Raw genomic sequence first — 17,470 nt, forward strand, 5'->3', positions numbered from 1 at the left:
GCGTTGGGGCTGGGAGGGCAGGGCCGGCTGTGTCTGTGTCTGCTCTGGTGGTGCCATTCTCCCAGCCTCCGGACAGAGCAATCGAATTAACACAGAGCTACGGCGGCGGCGTGAGTGCCGAGTGGTCTTGCCGGGAGGAGGCGGGAGACAGCTGTTCCTTCTGCGATCCCCCCTCCCCGACTTTTACTTCTCGGAGGGATAGACCCAGGTGTCTGACCTGGGGGGCGACCGAGATCTGTGTTGCGGGGTAGGGGGCGGGCGGGATGTGAATTTCTCTGACTTTGTCAGTCTACAGTAGGCGCCCCCCACTCCACCCACCACATCCTCGAGCCCCGCCCCTTGTTCACACGCTCTCTCGAGCTGCAGCAGCCAGGCCCGAGCTAATCAGCACAACATCCACTTATCGATTTCGGGTTCCACGCCAAGCAGCCTGGCGCTGTGCCAGAAGAGGCTGAGGAGGAGGGATGGGGAGGCCCAGGATGGAGAGCCTTGGGCTGGGGAGACCCGGGCAGGTGGAAAGTAGAAGGGGGTGGGAGAGAAGTGGAGAATGGGCAGAATCTTCCCCTAGTCTGGAGGGCAATGACAGGTTGGGGGGCGGGGAGCTCTGGGGTCCTCCCACCACGGCTCCATCCCCGTGTTCCTATAAAAGCCGAGAACAAAGGGGACCGAGCTAGTCGGAGGCTTTGATTTGACCCTACCCTCCACAATTCCAGACCAGACCTACGCCCCAGGTGCCCTCAGGGAAAGGAGGAGGGACACCTTAGTTTTTCTAGGCCCAGGCTTTGAGAAATATAATCTTTCTTTAGCCCCCTAATCTTTCCCCACATGGAAGCTCAGGCCTCAGTGACTCCCTAGTGCCTAGACAGTGCCCCAAACAGCTCCAGCAGTACCAGAGCATCTGTGGCCCCTTCCACCTGCTTCACATACACAGGAAGCTGAGGTGGGGGGAAGAGGGGAGAGAGGTGCCAACCTCCACAGCTGCTGTTGGCACCAATCCCATCCAGGCCCAGTGGGGTGCCCACCAAGGGCTGGCACAGACCATTTGAGCACAGCTGGCATGGAGGTCAGCCAGTGACAAGGTGGGAGTCCAGGACACTGGGGTTCTGGCAGTAGGGAAGAAGCCAGAGGGCGGAAGGGTGTGGTGTATGAGAAGGAGGGGGGTGGTTTATTGAAGGTTGAGTCCAGATACTTATAAAAATACAAATAAAAGAAAATCAATCTCATATCAAGTCCGTCTTCCCAGAAGACACAAGAGAGTTCTCAGGTGGAGAACAAGGTAGTCCTGGGGAGTACCTGGAGGATCAGTGGGCTGGTTGACCAGGGTGAGGGGGGGAATCCCCTTACTTTCAGACTAGTAGAAGTCTTGAAGCACCCAGGGGACCTAGGTGTTCCATCCCCCTTCTCCAGGATTGGAGTTTGGTTTATTTTCCAGAAAAAAAATCCAGTCTGAAGAGAGAAGGGTACCATGGCCACTTGCAGGCAGTTGGGAATGAACGATAGCATTCACCTCAGTGTGAATCCAAGAATTGGTCCAGTCTCAGTATTTGTCCAGGTATCAGTCCATGCACTCAGAAATTGTGGGGATAGCTCCAGCTAACTCTGACCCTATCCCCCAAAGATCAGAGGGAAAACTCCTGCAATGCTCCATACCAAGAGCAGTGCATTACAATCCTGGAGTCTTTTAACCCTGCAATACCTCCCTATTCCCCAAGCAGTGACCCCCTCACCCCTTTCCAGGCAGATGGAGCCATGCCTCCAGGCTGAAGCCAGTGGTCAGGGGCATGCACAGAGAGGCTCGATCTGGGGGTGATGGCCAAGGGTGTAGTGGGGTCAGGACTAAGCTTAGAGTCCCCGAAGGAGGCGCAGAAGTGGCAACAGCAGCAAGAGGAGGAGGCAGAGGGGACTTGGGGCCCGGCCTCCTTGCCATGCTGGGGTGCTGCCCCCACCTGGACCCAAGGACTCTGTAACACACAGGCAGAGGGAGAGGGTTGGAGGGCTGATTCTACCATACTTAATCCCATCTCCCCTTCCTATTCCTCCCCCCCTTATAATTCTGCCTCTTGTTTAAGAGCATGCCATTTCATGATTCTATTTCAGTTTTCTTATCTATATAACGAGGGTGTCAAACTATAACAATAACAATAAATCACACCACCATGTGACACTTTAAGGTCTAAAGGTTTCCCCACAACTATGTGAGATAAGTAGTGTTATCCCCATTTTAGATATGAGGAAACTGAGGTTCAAGTGGTAAAGTGACTGACCCCAGTTCACACAGTTAGTAAGTAAGGGGTCAGATTTTGAACCCTGGTCTCTAGCCTTGAAGTCCATTTCAACTCTGTAGATAATCTCTAAGGTCCTTCATGCATTCCCCCTCCATTTACCCATTTTCATCTTACTACCTCTTCAACCTCCTATTCAATTCAGCAGATCCTTCAAAGCCAATCATGAGTATAACGCACATCTTCTTCACCTGTATACCCCAACCCTCTAGTCTCCCCAGAGTCTGGCACTAGTGCCCTAGAGTGCACCAAAACAGAGGCCAGAGGTCCTGTCATGCCTTTGACTTACCCCTTGAGACCCCATTCCCTTGGCGCAGCACAAAAGGGGGTGCAGTGGTCGGCATTTCAGCTAGGGAAAAAGAAGCCAGAGATGGGGACAGATTCCAAATATCCCAGTTCCTAGACAAACTTCTTCATTCCCAGAGATCATTCAACATCACCCCTAACTCCCCATACACCCTGCTCCCTGTATGTGGCATTTCCCACTCCCCAGGAATTGGGAAAACATCCATCAAAACACTTACTGGTTTCTTTGCAACACACTGACACCTGCAGTCTCAGACACCGGCCAGAGCTTTCTGAGGTTGGGCTTGGGACAGCTATGGTAGGTAAACAGGTGGGCAGGAGAAAAAAAGGTTTGTTCATGCTTTTTGACAATGCTTCAGACTCTCACACTCCTGTCCCTCTCTTTTCTTAGCTTTCTATTTATCAGTCTCCTTCCCAAGATATGTTGCTCTCTAATTTCCCCTTTTCTTCTTGCCACAAACTATCCAGAACCCTTCTCTCGGCTTCTTTTATTTCACTTTTAGATCTCTCCTCTTCTCCCCCAACTTAACTATGTCCATTCACTACCATTTCCTTAGGGGCTTAGTCTGCTCCCAAACTCTTGATACCTATCCTTAATTGCACTCAATCTAGGTCCCTTTTTTCCTTTCTAGGCTCCTCTCCTTGGGCATGAATGGTGTCAGGCTTTGAGGTAGGAGGACATCTCTACTAGATCTGGTTTCCCCAACCCCTAAGCCCCACAGTCTACTCACTATGGCCCCTCCATTTTACTTACAGATATAGTAGTAGGTTTCTCCCGGCAGGAACTCAAAGCCCAATGAGAAAGGTGTGAAGCGCTGGATTTTTTCTGAAAATCGGATTGGGCCAAAAGGAGCAAAGGGGCGAGTGCACTCCCAGCGTTTGAAGGCTCCAGTGCCCCCAGCTTGGCATGTCTCATAGCCAGCCAAGTCCACCTTGAAAAGAGCAAAAGTCTCAGGGCCCTCAGGTGGCCCTGGGCCATCATAGTGTGGACAGAAGATGTCCAGATAATCGTTGAGGCCCAGCTCCACTACCGCGTCTCCTCGAAGCAACCTGTGGACGTGAATCAGGCATTAGGGCTTTAGGGTAATCTCTCAGGGGATGGGAACTAAGGAGCAGAGAAGCTCTGGGGGGTACCTCTAAACGGTCAGACTGCCCTCTCCCAAAGGGCTTAATAATCTCCCTTTTGAACATAACTACCCACCATATATGTCTGAACATACACTTACAGTCTAAAGGCTCCCAAATAGAGCATCAAACTGCTGCCCATAGAGAGAGCTCCCTTTGGCAGACACAGGGGAAAAAAAGCAGAGCAAGAAACAGAAAAGGAAAGAGACAGATGCATAAAACCACACAATGACTGAATTATGGAAAGACAGAGATAGGAGATGAAAACACAGACAGGCAGAGGCAGACTTTTGGACCTTGACCTGCAACTGTAACATAGGGAAACAGTTACCACAGATTCAGTGGTGACTGACATGGGGGAGGGGGTGACATCCAGTAGATACCACCAAAGATGTTTGTCCTTCCTGTCAGTCTGGCTCCATCTGGTAAACCAGTACCCCACCCCCACCCCAGACCTCCCACTGCCCTTCCCTCTGGGCCATTCAAGTTATTCTGGGGCCACCTAAACCTTAAAAGGGTGGGAACCAATCCTCACAAGCTCCTACCTACTCCAAAGCTGCAGTTTAGGTTGGGCCAGGTTGACTTCTTGGAATTCTAGACATTGACAGATACTAGGATGGGGAAAAGCAAGACATTCTCCCAGAGAAACAAAGAGCAGAGAGAACGAAAAAGCTAGAATGGTGTGGTTGGAGAGGTATAGGAAGAGAGACAGACAGTGAAACAAATACAGAGATAAAATAAATTGGAGAGAGGGAAACATAACTCGAGACGGAGACGAAGTTGGACAAGGGGGCAGAGAAAGAAACTTAAAAGGATTAGAGACAGGCACATTCTTTCACACACATACACATACAATATATAATCTGAACACCCCAGCTCTTTCCTCTTTCTCCATACATCGAAACCTCTGGGGCCAGCGAGAGGTTGGGGGGAAGTCGAGTTAAGGGGCTAGCAAGGGGCGTGGGGCCTGGAATCTAGGAGATGGGCCCCCCTCCACCCCCCAGAACTTGTGCCGGTATCCCACCCCAGGGCTTCACCTCTTCCCGCCCCCTCCCCACGTGGGGGCCAGGGTGTACCGGGGCGGGGGTGCTAGCGGTGATGGGGGCGAGCCTCGCCCCTCCCCCCCACAACCAGCTCAAACAAAGGAGCCCTAGCGCGCGGCTGTCCGGCCCAGGCGGGGACTCGAAGGGAGGGAATGGAGAGTGCACGCCATGTCCCAAAGGCGAGCTGGCCCGGCTTGGCTAAGCCCAGTTTGTTCCGGCTACCTGGGGTTACTGGAGTTCCAATAGACGGCGTGGCGGAGGCCGGACCCCCCCCGGAGCGGGGACCCGAGGAGCGAGGCCCAGAGGACTGTCCGCAACAGAGGCAGAAGCCGCATCGCCCCCGGGTCTGGTCTGGCCCGGCTCGGCTTGGCCGGGCTCCGGAGTCAGGGCGAGGAAGGTACAAAGTAGACCGGGGTTGGGGGGTGGGGGGGAGGATACGGGGGAGGGGGGAATGACGGGGAGGGGGGAGCAGAATAGAATGAGAGGCCACGCCCCGGATAACTTTCCACCAATGGGGAAGCGGCTCCACCTAATCCGACCAACTCCGAGTTAACCCTTTACTAGCCTCAGGCTCCCCGACACGCCCCCAACTAAGGTTGAGCTTTACAGCTTCGTGTGTGTGTGTGTGTGTGTGTTTATGTGGGGTGGGGGTCTGGGCACGTCCCCATTGCCCAGAGGGAAAAGAAGGATAGAACAAGAATCAAGGCTTCCAGCTCCGTCGGGATCCCAGCTCGCGCCCTTAGCTCATCACCCACACCCCTCCTTCTTTGCTGGGCTCCGAGTGGAGCCAGTACGACCCAAGGTAGCATCTGATCTATCTCCACCACCACCCTTACCCAGGGCAGGAAGGTGCGGGCTGGGGGGTGGGGGAGGCAGTTGCCCCAGTCTGGACTTCGGTGTAATGAGGAGGTGTCAGCGGCACAGTACAAAGCACCTTTGTTCACGAGCCCTCGAGAAGGGCGGGAGGAAAGGGGGAGGCAGGTGCGCTGCCCCGGGACCGTGGGAGCCGCCTCACCTCGCCCGGCCCCACCTCCAGGCTTCTGAGAACCCTGCAGCCTCTCCCTAGGCCCTCCGCAGACCTCTAGTTGGGGTATGTCAACCGAGCGGGAACAGTGCAGGCACCTTAGGCCATCACCAGGGCATCATAACAGCCCCTGGTGCGAGCCTCAGGGCAACAATAATTAATAGTTATATTGCGATATAATTCCCAATCATACAATGGTGAGGGACAAGAAAAGGGCTGAAGGATCAGTCCAAGTCTTCAAGCCCACACAGGCTGTGTTGAGGCAGATCGCCGATCCTGGCGTCCGAATTCCACCTCCGACAGGTGCAGGCAAGCGAAGAAACCCAGCTTCTTTTCCCCCCCTTGCCCCGCCTTCTCCCGGAGCCATTCTCCGGCCGGGGCAGCATCGTCCTCTGGCGGCCGGAACGGGAACCTCCAAGTTCCCCAGTCCTGGACAGCAGAGGGGGTGAGCCCAGGCTTCTCAGAGCAGACAGAGGCTCGGAGGGAGGAAGGCGCTTCCAGGTCTCAGTTTATTGAAGCCGAGTCCAAGCAGCGCCGGGCCCACTCCCATTCCCTCCACACCTGGTCCCTCTCCCTGCCCCCCCCATCCCAGAGTCAACAGTGCGGGGGTTCCATCTCATGCTTCGCCTTCAGGAACTCCAATAGTGCCATGAGAATGCTGGTCCTCGGCTTTTGCTCGAGGCTCCTCAGTCCTAGCAGAGCAGGCAGGCTTCACTTCCACAGGCTCCTCAGGTTAGATGTCGGGGAAATGGGACCAGCAGTGACTTCTCGGTGATCTCACTGTCCCAGGATGAAGTCAGACGCGTACAGCTGCCCCAGAAGCCGTTGGGGGCGGAGGCGCAGGTCTTGGGATAAAGTGGCAGAAGAAAAAGGGGAGAGTGTGGACATCCTTCCACCAAAGGGCCATTTCCTTCATCTTCATCCTCAACCCCTCCCCTCACCTACCTGGAGGGCACGACCAGGGGCACCGAGCTATCTTCATCGGGCCCTTCGCCTGAGAGAAGCCGTCCCTGGGGGTAGGAGGGCAGCGGCTTCCTTGGAGGTGGGGGCTTAGTAGGCCCCTGAGACTGACAGAGAGAAGGTAGAATTTACTAGGGAAATGGCCCCAAGAGGTCACCCACCATCCCCAAACAAACCTATTGATGCCAACGGTACCTCCTGAGGTACCTCCGCTAGGGAGGGGCCTGGCACTGTGCCCAAGGGGCACCAGGGGGCACTTTGCCCCAGCAACCACTGCCACAGGCCATCAGTGCTGCAGCCCAGGAGGGGGGAGGGGCTATGCCCGCCCCCACACCGTTACCTGTGGGCTCCTCACCACCGGGTCGGCGGGTAGCGGACGGGTGGGGGGGTTGGGTCGATCAGTCAGTGCAGCCTGGACAGAGAGAGCAGTGCCAGTGAGGAAGAAGCCAGTGGGGGTAATGGGCATGCGCTGGTTGTGGGAGTATGGCATTCAGAGGCTCTTCTTAATAGGGTTCCATGCTAACATGCACTCTTAGGCTGGGATGGGTACATGCGCAAGGATAAGAATATATGTGGGGCACAGTTTGGCACCAGGGATTTCGGGTGCTGGAGTAGTGGGAGAAAGAGAAAAGGGGGAGTAATTAAATAATTTGAGGGCAGGTAGGCTGTAGTGCCACAATATACCACCAGGTGGAGATACAGACCAAATTAGAAACCCTGTGGGGCACAGAGGGGTACCCTTTCCCACCCAAAGTCATAGCTGGGAGGGGCAGGGGTAGGTATTTTCTTTCTCCATCCTAGTTCCTCATGTAGGTGGGCTTTGCCCCTTGCTCAGATTTACCTGTAGTCTCTTGGGCACAGGGTCCGGCGGGAGCGGCCGGGAGGGGGGATCAGGGTGACCAAGAGCACCAGACTGCGGAAAAAGCAGGAGAAGCAGAGGGAGCACAGACAGAGGACAAAGAGGGGTGGTGGAAGAAGAGAACAGTGGTGGAGGGGAGGATCAGAGTTACAGTCAGAGACACTGAGGGGTGTGGTAAAAATAAGTGGGTTTAGTCTCCAGTGGTGGGGCAGTCAGGACCTTAGGACAGCAGGGGCATCATGCAGTTACTCAGCCGCATTCAAGAATGGGGGGGTGCCAGGCTGTGGGCATGCAAACCAACCCCCCCCCTCCCCACTTCATACAGTCACTAGAGAATATCCATTCTAGTGCACCCTGGGATCCAGGAGCACTTTTCAGTCCCTCTGATGTTTGTCCTGTGCACATGGGGCCCCAAGCAGTGCCAATTTCTTTTACCCAATCCTGCAGTCAGAGGGCATCTGGGCTTCCAGATCCAGGGTGGCATCACTGAAGTGCCAATGAGTAGCAGGCACAACCCCCTCATCTCAATTAACGAGTTGTGCCAAACAACACTTCCATTGGTCACCCATCTTAGGTTTCCCACCCCGGGTAGGATATGACTCCTCAACCTCCTTGGAGCTGGCAATTTGGCATCAGGGCAGTGTCAGCCACTCTCAGACCATCCAGAACCTGCTGAAATAGGCACTAAGAATCCCCTTGAGGATCACGGAGGGGAGGGTAACCCAGCTGGACTTATGGCTGAGTAGACAAATGTCCCTGCCCCTTCCCTTGACAGGTACCAGGAGCTCACCTTGGTGCTGGGCATCAGCTGGAGTTCTGTTGCCTGAGTCCTCTGAGGTGGACCTGGCCTCTCAGGGGGACCAGATGGGGATGTCCTGGGGTAGGTGAAGGGGAAGGATGATTCAGACCCTGTTATCTACCCTCCCAGTACCAGATATAACTGCTTGAGAAGGTTAACCTTTTGTGAAACCCTTAGAGACCAAAGAAGGGTGTGTAGGGAACATCCTGTGACCAAGGGGTGGAGAAAGAGCAGCCTGAGACAGGGACTATTCAGTCTGGTTGTGAGGAACTGGCCCTGCTTACCTGTAACCATTGGCACAGACACCCCCATGGAGAAATCGAACCTGAGCCACAGCAGTGTCCCTGCAGAAGTTAGGGGGAAGGGAATTAAGGGGAGATGTTTGAGGAGGATGGGAGCTGGGTCAGTGTGGGTAGGGGAATGATGAAGGCAGGAGGTTAAAGGTGGTACAAGGGACAAGGAGGGGGGTGGGAAGGCTCAGGGCCAAAGGTCTTACTGGGAGCTATAGGTCTGATACCTATACTGGTTACTGGTCCCCTTAAACTGGCAGAGTCTCCGGCGTAGATGGATACGGTGCCAATAGCAAGCTCCAAGAAGCATCAGCAGTGCCAGAAGGAGGAGGCTGAGGAGTAATCCTGTAGTCAGGCCACCATTTGCTGTAGGACGTGAGGTCAGACCCAGGAAGAAGAATGGAGATCAGAGGTCAATAGGTCAGAAAAAGGGGATGGCGGTAGAAGTGGCCACTATTAACTAGCTAGGGGTACCCTTAACCTTTCTAGGCCTCACTCAACTTCTTCATCTATAAAATGGGAGAATTCAAACAGATGATCTCTAAGGTTCCTACTAGCTTTGACATCCTGGGAATCTAGAACCTGGGCCAAGCAATCAGTCTCTTTTAGGTACATTGCCCTTCCCTTCCCCTCCTGGACCCCATTTCCAGTGAGTACCTTTGGGCTGCTGGCCGAGGGCCCCGCTGTCCACACTGCCCCCAAAGCCTTGGTTCAAGCAATCAGGAGGTGCCCAGCCCTGATCACAGTGGCAATGTCCATTGCTATTGCAGACCTGAAGAAGAAAGAGCAAAGGAAGGAAGGAAATAAGCATGTATTAAGCAACTCAGTGTGCCAAGCACTTTACAAATATTACCTCATTTCATCCTCACACAAGAACCCTAGGAAGTAGGTGCTATTATTATCAGCATTTTACAGTTAAAGAAACTGAGAGGTTAAGTGACTTGCCCAGGGTCACATAGCTAATAAGTTTCTGAGGTAGGATTTGAACTCAGGTCTTCCTTGCTTCATGCCCAGTGCTCTATCCACAGTTCTACCTAGCTGCCTCTGAAGGTGCTTGAGACAGGAAGGGCACCTAGGAAGCAGTTTCCCCAATGTTATTCCAGCTTCAGCAAACATGAAAATGTCAAAACAAACCATCAGGAGTTTTGTGGAGGTCAAGCAAAGAGGGATTTGCAGGAGCGAGGGTGCACAGAGCTAGAGAACCCAGGTCTGCCACCTCCACAATCCCCTTAAATTCGCCCCACAGTCTGTTCTTGGGGGTCAGGGTTCCAGTAATACCCCCCTATCCTCCGCTCACCCCATGCCCATGGCACTTGCTCCGACACTTCTCTGCCCCCAAAAGCTCCACCGGCTGGCACCGCTGATCAATGCAGACCTGCCAGGGATGGAGAAGGAGGGAGACACAGATTAGTCAGTGTTCTACACTCTGGGCCTTAGGGCCCACAAGTGCTGCTAGCTCCCTTTAACATTTCATAGACTCTCAGCATTGAAAGTGACTTCAAAGGCCATCTGGTCTAACCTATGCCTGAGCAGGAATGTCTGGCTCACTCACCTGGCCAGGAGCACAAGTAGTGCCCATCAGGGCCATAAAGGGCTGGGCCACATCACTACCCAGGTCAAGATGTGTCCATCGGCAGGTCTGACGTGTTCCGTTGGCCTCGACGGTCTCTGTGAGCATATCCTGAGCAGTGCCCAATAGGGGGTGGACGCTACCACCTTGGCACTGGAGTTGCCCACAGCTGGCATCTCTATGAGGGAGGGGCTAGAAAGTCAGGGGAAGGAAGGGAACTGGGAATCATAGGGTGAAGAGGGGAAGGGATGACCAGAGGTCAAAGGGTCAGGAAGGAGAGATGAGGGAGCAGGGGCCAGGGCTGGGGTGGGGGAGTACTCACTCACCTAGGGGTACATGGCACATAATTGCCATTGTACTGTTTCCCACAGTTCCCAAAGCTATCTCCTCGTGTGTTGGCAGCTTGGAGACAGAGAGGGGTTGCAGGGCGGGCACCAGGACCCCAGAGTGCCTGGCACTGGGCCACATAAGAGGCACAGTGCCCAGCAGCACAGATAGCTTTGCCCCCTGCACAGGGCTCACCATCCCCTAGGCTAACATCTGAGGGACACTGGGCGCCATCCCCTGAGCAGAACTCTGGCAGGTCACAGTCCCCCCGAGCGGGGCGGCACAACCATCCCACTGGGCGCAACTGTGGGGAGAGAGGGCATCGGTCAGAAGACAGACACTTCCACTCTGATGCCATTTCTCCGTCATCTGTCACCCAGATCACCATTGCTACCACTCCGACCCAAGTCACACTTGGAGCATCCTATCTACTTCAGCCTTTTGCCCATACCTGGCAATCTTGACAACAGAGACCATCTGAAGCACATTGAGCCCCGGGCATCAGCTGGCAGCTGGAGGCATTACAGCAGGGATCAGAACACTCCTGGCCATGGAACGGAGAGAGACAGAGAGGGAGAGAGGGAGAGAAAGAGCACAAATGAGGAGGATGGAGAGGTAAACTTGAAATTGAGGGACAGAGGGCTCAGGGTGCAGGGGAGACAAATACCAGGGTCAGAATCAAAGGACAGAGAATTAGAAGATAATGCTCTGAGAGGCTCAGGTCAAGGAGTGGTAATGGAGGAGTCCCAGGTAGGGAAGGAAGAGTGGGAGCTCCTCACCTCCCAGAAGCCACAGTCACACTGCTCGCCAGGCTCCACAAATAGATTCCCACATCGAGGAGGGCGAGGGGCCAGCCGAGGTGGCCGAGAAAAGAGGCAGCCGCCTGCTCCCCTCAGAAGAGCCTTTTCCAAAGCTTCTTTGCTGCAGCTGCTAAAACTCAGACCAGGCAGGAACCTGAGGATGGGGGGAAAAGGGGACCATGCTGAAAGGAAGCCCTTTCCTCCAGCCCATTCCCCTCACCCAGGCCCTTCCTCATTCCTTGGTTTGGAGAGAGGGGTGTCACTCACGCTGTGGCAGCCTCCATGATACAGCTCTTGGCAGGAGGCTGGCCTGGGCATGGGCAGTTGCCTCCTGGGGGGTCATGTGCCAGACCTAGGCTGTGCCCCAGCTCATGGGCCATTGTGGATGCCACACCCAGAATACTCACTGAGTGATCCTAGGGGAAGAAGGAGTCAGGCTAGACAGGTGAACTCATAAGCTCAAGGTAAGGAGGTAAGAAGGGAACACTCTGAAATGTTGATTCATTGTTCACTTAGCCGTAGGTGGAAGAAGTCTTTGGGAGAGAAAACCGCTCCTGTCCCACCTTCTCCTGAAAGCCTTCTCACATGTAGTGTTCCCTTCTCTCCTTTGACTCCTATGTCTGACCAGTCTGTCTGACCAGTCCATTTGGGGGTGGGTTTTAGAATGTCAGAGCTGGAAGGGACCTTAGACCACAGAGCGTCAGGATTGGCATATCATACATTATAGTTGGAAGGCGTCACAGAGATCAGCTAGTTGGATGCACCCCTCTTTACAAAGGAGGGAAATGAAGTCCAGTGAAGGGAAATCATTTGTCCAAGGTCACACAGTCCAATATCTGACAGAGGTTTCACTTGCATCCAGAACTTCTGACTTGGTACTGTGGTCTGTCCCCCACACCATTCTATCTCATTCAGTTTTCTCTCTGGTTCCCCAAATGGACCACAAGATCCATGAAGACAGGTCCCATTATCTTATACTTCCCCTCTATCCCCATGGCATCCCAACTGTGCCCATCAGAGGGCATGGAGAGCATATCATACAGAGGTCCAGCACTAAAAGGGATCTAAGAAACCATCTAGTCCAAGATTCAGCAAACTACCAGTTGGTCCAGTGGATAGAGTGCTGGGCGTGAAGTCAGGAAGACCTGAGTTCAAATCTGACCTCAGATATTAGTTGGGTGACCCTGGGCTAATCATTGAACCTGTTTGCCTCAGTTTTCTGAGGGAGGCGGTAATTATAATACCTACTTCCCAGGGTTGTTGTGAGACTCAAATGAGATAATAATTGAAAAAATATTTAGCACAGTGCCTGGCATATAGAGAGCGCTATATAAATGTTGGCTTTCATTATTATTATTATTATTATTATCATTATGCCCTGTGGCCTGCAGCCTATTTTTGTAAAGCCATGAATGAGGAATTTTTTTTTCATTTTTAAATACAATAAAACTTTATTTAAAAATGTAAAAACCACTTCTGTACAAAAAGAGATGGATTGTAGTTTGCCAACCCCTTCAGTCCAAACTCTTCAGCTTACAAATAAGGAAATTAAGGCCCAAAGAAGTGAGATTATTTGTCCAAGGCCATGTCTGGTGAATATCAGAGAGGAGATCTGAACCCAGGTCCTGTGACTGCAGAATCAGTTTTCTTTATACAGTACCATACTTCTAGTAAAAGGTACCAAGTGAGGCCAGACTGAATAGAATGGCTCGGGGGAGGGGGCAACAAAGTGGAAGGAGGGAGAAGGGCCAGAAAGAGATCCAGGAAAACTTACCACATTCACACCCCCTGAGAGGCTTGGAGAGCAGATGGAGTTCTGTACTGCCATGCCCACTGCAGAGTTCAGAAACAGGCTGGTCCTAAGGGGAGGGAGGGGGCTCAAGGTTGGGACCCTCCAAGGGCATGAAGCAGTCACACCCTGGTAGGAGGGGCGGGGGCAGAATAATGGTCGAAGGAGAAGGGCCCTTACGTGACTAGCTGGGCACTGTCATGCGGCAGCCGAGGGAGCAGCTCTGCCTGACGCCAGTGGAGGAAGTTTTCCAGTGTGATGCCCGCATCTCTGTCCATTGTGATCATGTCCTTCTGGTTCCAGACCTCCACACCCACCAGTGCCACCCGTACATTCAGAGGCCTAAAGAACTAATCGAGAAGAACAGTCAGACCTTCTCTGCTGTCCTGTGCTTTGGATAGCAGGTACTATGCTCATCCTGCCCACCCTCCTTGGAAACTCACCGCATCCACCTGGTTAGCCACTTCTAGCATACGGGTCTGTAGTTGGTGGAGGTCTGGGTATCTCTGCGCCTGTTGAAGAAGGAAGAAGATATGAGAGACCATGGGAGACACTGCAGGATGGACATAACAGGCACCAGATGCTGACTTCCTCACCTCCTCATGGTCAGCCACAATCACCAGCTCCACAAACTTTGTCTCTGACACCACATCCCGTTTACTCTGGGTAGCAGGGAGGGAGAGGAGGCAAAAAAGTAGGGTCAATGATGGTCACTATTCTAATTCAATTCAATAAGCACTTGGATGTCTAACTTCTATTTAAATCTTTTTTTAGGCAATTGGGGTTAAGTGACTTGCCCAGGGTCACACAGCTAGTAAGTCTGAGGCTGGATTTGAACTCAGGTCCTCCTGACTTCAGGGCCGATGCTCTATCTACTTTGCTACCTAGGTTCCCCCACTTCTATTTAAATCTTACCCGATATAGATGATGTAGTCCCAGCCTGAGCTCTGACTGTGCCTGGGTGAACACATAGGGTCCTGAGTTCAGGGCACAGGTGCCTCCTGTCAGGTGAATATCTTCTATCTTGGAGATATGGGTAAGTCCCCATGGTCCGGGATCTAAGGTATATACTTTCTCTGGGGATAGGACAACTAGCCCCCTAGGGAGAGAATAGGAATTCAGGATGCCATGTCAGTTCCTCAAGCCCACTTGCCCTCTCTCCCCACACCTGCCATTCTACCTGAGTCCAGAGCAAGTGCAAACAGAGACCCAGGAATCTGGGTGGTCCTGTACTGTCCCTTGGTAGCAACAATTCTTCTGCAGCAGAGAAACAAACCTAATGAGAATCTGAGAGAAAGCCACTAAGGGCACTCACAAAAGTCCACACTGTTGACACAGATAAGGCACCCTCTTTCCACTTCTTCCCCAGGGAAATTTAGTCTTAGAGATCCATTCACTCCCTGAATAGTCAACAAACCTTGGCACATTAGGGTCTAACTCACCAGAGTGTCTCCCTTATTTACCACCTGGGTGCCGTCAGGCTGGTACCACACAAGGGTTGGGGTGTCTGGGACCAGCTCCCTACAGACCAGAGTAAAGAAAAGACAGAGTCAATCGTCCCTTCTACTGGCCAGAAGTGACCAGCCTAGCTGCTAATGGCTGTAACAAGGTAGAGACATCTACACAAATCCCTGGGCTAGGGAGCTGTTAACCTTTGCAGTGCTAAACGCCATAAGCATTGCCTGTCTAGGACCCTCCAGTGCACTCACCCATTCTGTTGTAGCTCCAAGATGTGGCTCTTACCCTCCAGCTCTAGCTTGATCTGTAATTTCTGGGGGAGCCTGCCCTGTAGGGGAAGATACTATCACCCACCTAGCACTCGCTGCTATGCTCATCAACCCTCCAAAAACCAGAAAGACTCAGGCTCTCAGGGGAGTCCTGAAGGTTAGATCATGAGGATGGGGGCAGGGAAGTCTCAAGGGAAAGATCAGGAAGCCCCACCTGGCTGGGATCATTGTTTAGGGGGGGGCATGTGAGGGTCAAAGGAGGTGTCTCAGCCGCCCCCTTCTCGGCTTCCTGTCCAAAAAGGAAATGGTAAGGAGGACCCATTCCCGGCCCCAGCCCTTCCTCTGACTCAGCTTTGGGGTGGGGGGTGCAGTGAGAAGCCCCTCCTCTTTAAGTTTCCCCCAGGGTCCTGGACAGTCCCATCGAGGATGGGGGCATGAGGGCAGAGGTTCCGAGTGAATGAGAACATAAATTTGAGTTAGAATCCTAGTAGAGGAGTGTTAGGGCTGGGGTGGGGGGAAGCAAGCAGATCTGTTTCATTAGTGGAAGGGAGGGGCATAGAAGTATCCTTAAGTGAAAATTGATCATTAGGGAAGAGATGAAGGACTCAGGCAGGAAATTTCAAAGGGGGTGGGCAGAAATAATAATCAAATAATAAATTTCAGCTTCATGACATGTTTTCCTTCTGACAACTATGAGGTAAGTAGTGTAATTTTATTATCTTCATTTCCCAGGTGGGGAAACTGAGGCTCAGAGAGGTTAAGTGAATTGCCTAGGGTCACACAGCTATTAAGAATCAAATTAGGGATTCAAATGCAAGAGTCTCCTGATTCCAAATCTAATAGGAAAAATCCATTATACTATTTGCACAGAGAAGGAATACAGGCTAGTATAACACAACCCAAGTTCTAAGAAGGGCAGGTAGAAAAAGAGAGGACAGGGGAACACTTTACCTGGAGTGCTTCTGAGAGACTGAGGGTGAAGTTGCCCCAAAAAACCTGCAGCTCTGGGTATCCTCTAGGCAGCCCTTCTGGTAGTGGCTCCCCCGTTTGACCTGTAACACCAAATAGCCCTCCAAAGTGGAAGCAAAGAAAGCTCTAGGCCCTAAGGTTTAGGGACCACTGGTGTTCTTGTCAGCACCCCCTATTTCTGGGTTCTTAAAATGCCTCTTTCTGAGGACCTTCCCTGTATAGGGAAGGGGGACTCCCAAAGCATGTTGGGACATACAAAAAGTAAAGACTGGGGTGGTCCTCCATGATCTCTCCCCCTCCATTACCTCCTCAAGGAGTTCCTGTCATAGTCTTTGCCTTTTTTCTCTCTTCCCCCCATCTTCCATTCCCCTCCTAATTGCCATAGTCCCATCCCCCTTCCCTAGAAGGAACACTCTCATTGAGTCAAACAGGCACCTCCCCCTTCTCCCAGGCAATGGTCTATAGCCACCAGGGTGGCCTGGTGCCCACCTCCCCTCCCTCTCTCTTTCCCCTGTGGCATCTTGGAGGGAAACACCCATCTCTGGGCGGCAGAACAAACACTCCCACCTCTTCCCCAAACACCCCCCTCATGCCCACAGCAGGCACACCCGATGAAGCTACAGTCTTGGTTTCCTCCTCACACACCCCCATACACAATGGACCTCTCTCCTCCGGACACTCCACCCCCTCGGTAGTCTCCCCCCACCCAACTCCAATCCAAGACATTGAATAGGAAGTGAAAGTTCTAAGAGGCATCAAGTCCTCCCTCCATACTCCTCCAGTTGCTCCCCCTCCTGGTTCCCTAAACTTTGGTGGCATATGCATTCTGACACCTGGACACCCACTCCCCTTGTCTCCAGAGCTTGAGAGTCCAGCCACGCCACCCCCGCTCCAGGCCCAACTTGCAAACACTTTCGCCCCTTAGATGACTACTGACCCTGGTCCTGGGCAGTATGGCCAACTTGTCCCTAGTGGGGGGTGGGGGGACCCGTCTGTCTTGTCTTGGAGAGGGGAGGTAGGTAGGTGAATGATGACTTTCATCCCTGCGATCCCAGACAGGAAAGAACTGGGGATGTATGGAATCTGTGCCTGGCACCTGGGGCCATGGCCCAATCAGGGATGGAGGTGGAGGAGGAATCTGGGGTCATAGCCATCAGCATCAGCCTTTGGAGGCTGTTGTGTCACCCTTCGCTTTCCTTCTCCCCACGCTGAGCTCCGATCTGTGTGTCAATATCCCCGCCAGCCTCGTCCCGGGCCTTCAGGGCAAGGGATGCAGGCTGGGATGGGCTCCTGCTGGGAGTTGTCTCACGGCCTCCTTGGCTACCCTAGGCTCCCTGCGCACCCCGCACCTCCGGGTCCCGTCGCCCCAAGTTTCCTTTCCAAGGGCTCCCCACGCTGGGTCTCACCTGTGTCCAAGAGGGACCCCGAGGGCATAGGACTCCCGGCACCCAGGAGCCCCAGTGCCCAGAGCAGCGCCAGCCGCATGGCAGCGGTGCCCGGGCCGGGCGAGGGCAGCAGGTGCTGGGGCAGTGAGGCAGCGGCAGCGGCAGCGGCAGCAGAGGCGCCGGCTCTGCTGAGGTCTCTCGGCCGAGGCCGCCCA

At 53.4% G+C, this 17,470-nt stretch overlaps 2 protein-coding genes across 8 annotated transcripts in view; both read right to left on the reverse strand.

Moving 5' to 3' along the window:
• The window catches only part of EFNA4 (ephrin A4), a 21,740-nt gene extending 16,578 nt beyond the window's left edge, over positions 1–5,162 (reverse strand). The window contains exons 1-5 of one of the 2 annotated variants that reach the window (XM_027871028.1): positions 4,979–5,162; positions 3,343–3,638; positions 2,807–2,881; positions 2,572–2,631; positions 1,140–1,961 (exon numbers count right to left, since the gene is read on the reverse strand). In XM_027871028.1, coding sequence (XP_027726829.1) covers positions 1,843–1,961; positions 2,572–2,631; positions 2,807–2,881; positions 3,343–3,638; positions 4,979–5,091 — 663 coding nt within the window. In that variant the 5' untranslated portion in view covers positions 5,092–5,162 and the 3' untranslated portion in view covers positions 1,140–1,842. Of the gene's footprint in view, positions 1–1,139; positions 1,962–2,571; positions 2,632–2,806; positions 2,882–3,342; positions 3,639–4,978 lie in introns of those variants that run through there. The other variant, XM_027871029.1, reaches the window with a different exon arrangement.
• Positions 5,163–5,937: 775 nt separating this feature from the next.
• LOC114049691 (disintegrin and metalloproteinase domain-containing protein 15-like) lies at positions 5,938–17,393 on the reverse strand. 6 transcript variants are annotated; one of them, XM_027871022.1, is made up of 24 exons: positions 17,277–17,393; positions 15,853–15,953; positions 14,884–14,960; positions 14,617–14,695; positions 14,355–14,431; positions 14,090–14,273; positions 13,771–13,836; positions 13,618–13,686; positions 13,355–13,524; positions 13,160–13,244; positions 11,653–11,801; positions 11,365–11,539; positions 11,037–11,129; positions 10,585–10,889; positions 10,241–10,436; positions 9,986–10,063; positions 9,346–9,460; positions 8,916–9,054; positions 8,683–8,742; positions 8,390–8,474; positions 7,582–7,653; positions 7,081–7,152; positions 6,726–6,847; positions 5,938–6,625 (listed from the first exon to the last, which is right to left on the reverse strand). In XM_027871022.1, exons 1-24 carry the CDS (start codon positions 17,353–17,355, stop codon positions 6,577–6,579), a joined length of 2,697 nt encoding a protein of 898 aa, XP_027726823.1. In that variant the 5' UTR covers positions 17,356–17,393; the 3' UTR covers positions 5,938–6,576. The 6 variants fall into 6 exon arrangements, 5 of the variants coding, with proteins under 5 accessions (XP_027726823.1, XP_027726822.1, XP_027726824.1 ...); XM_027871021.1 differs by having other exon boundaries at positions 15,853–15,971; XM_027871023.1 differs by lacking the exons at positions 7,081–7,152; positions 7,582–7,653 and having other exon boundaries at positions 15,853–15,971.
• Positions 17,394–17,470: the final 77 nt, after the last annotated feature.

Source organism: Vombatus ursinus, unplaced genomic scaffold, assembly GCF_900497805.2.
Source record: "Vombatus ursinus unplaced genomic scaffold, bare-nosed wombat genome assembly UNPS02014798.1, whole genome shotgun sequence".
NCBI classification, from domain to species: Eukaryota; Metazoa; Chordata; class Mammalia; order Diprotodontia; family Vombatidae; genus Vombatus; species Vombatus ursinus.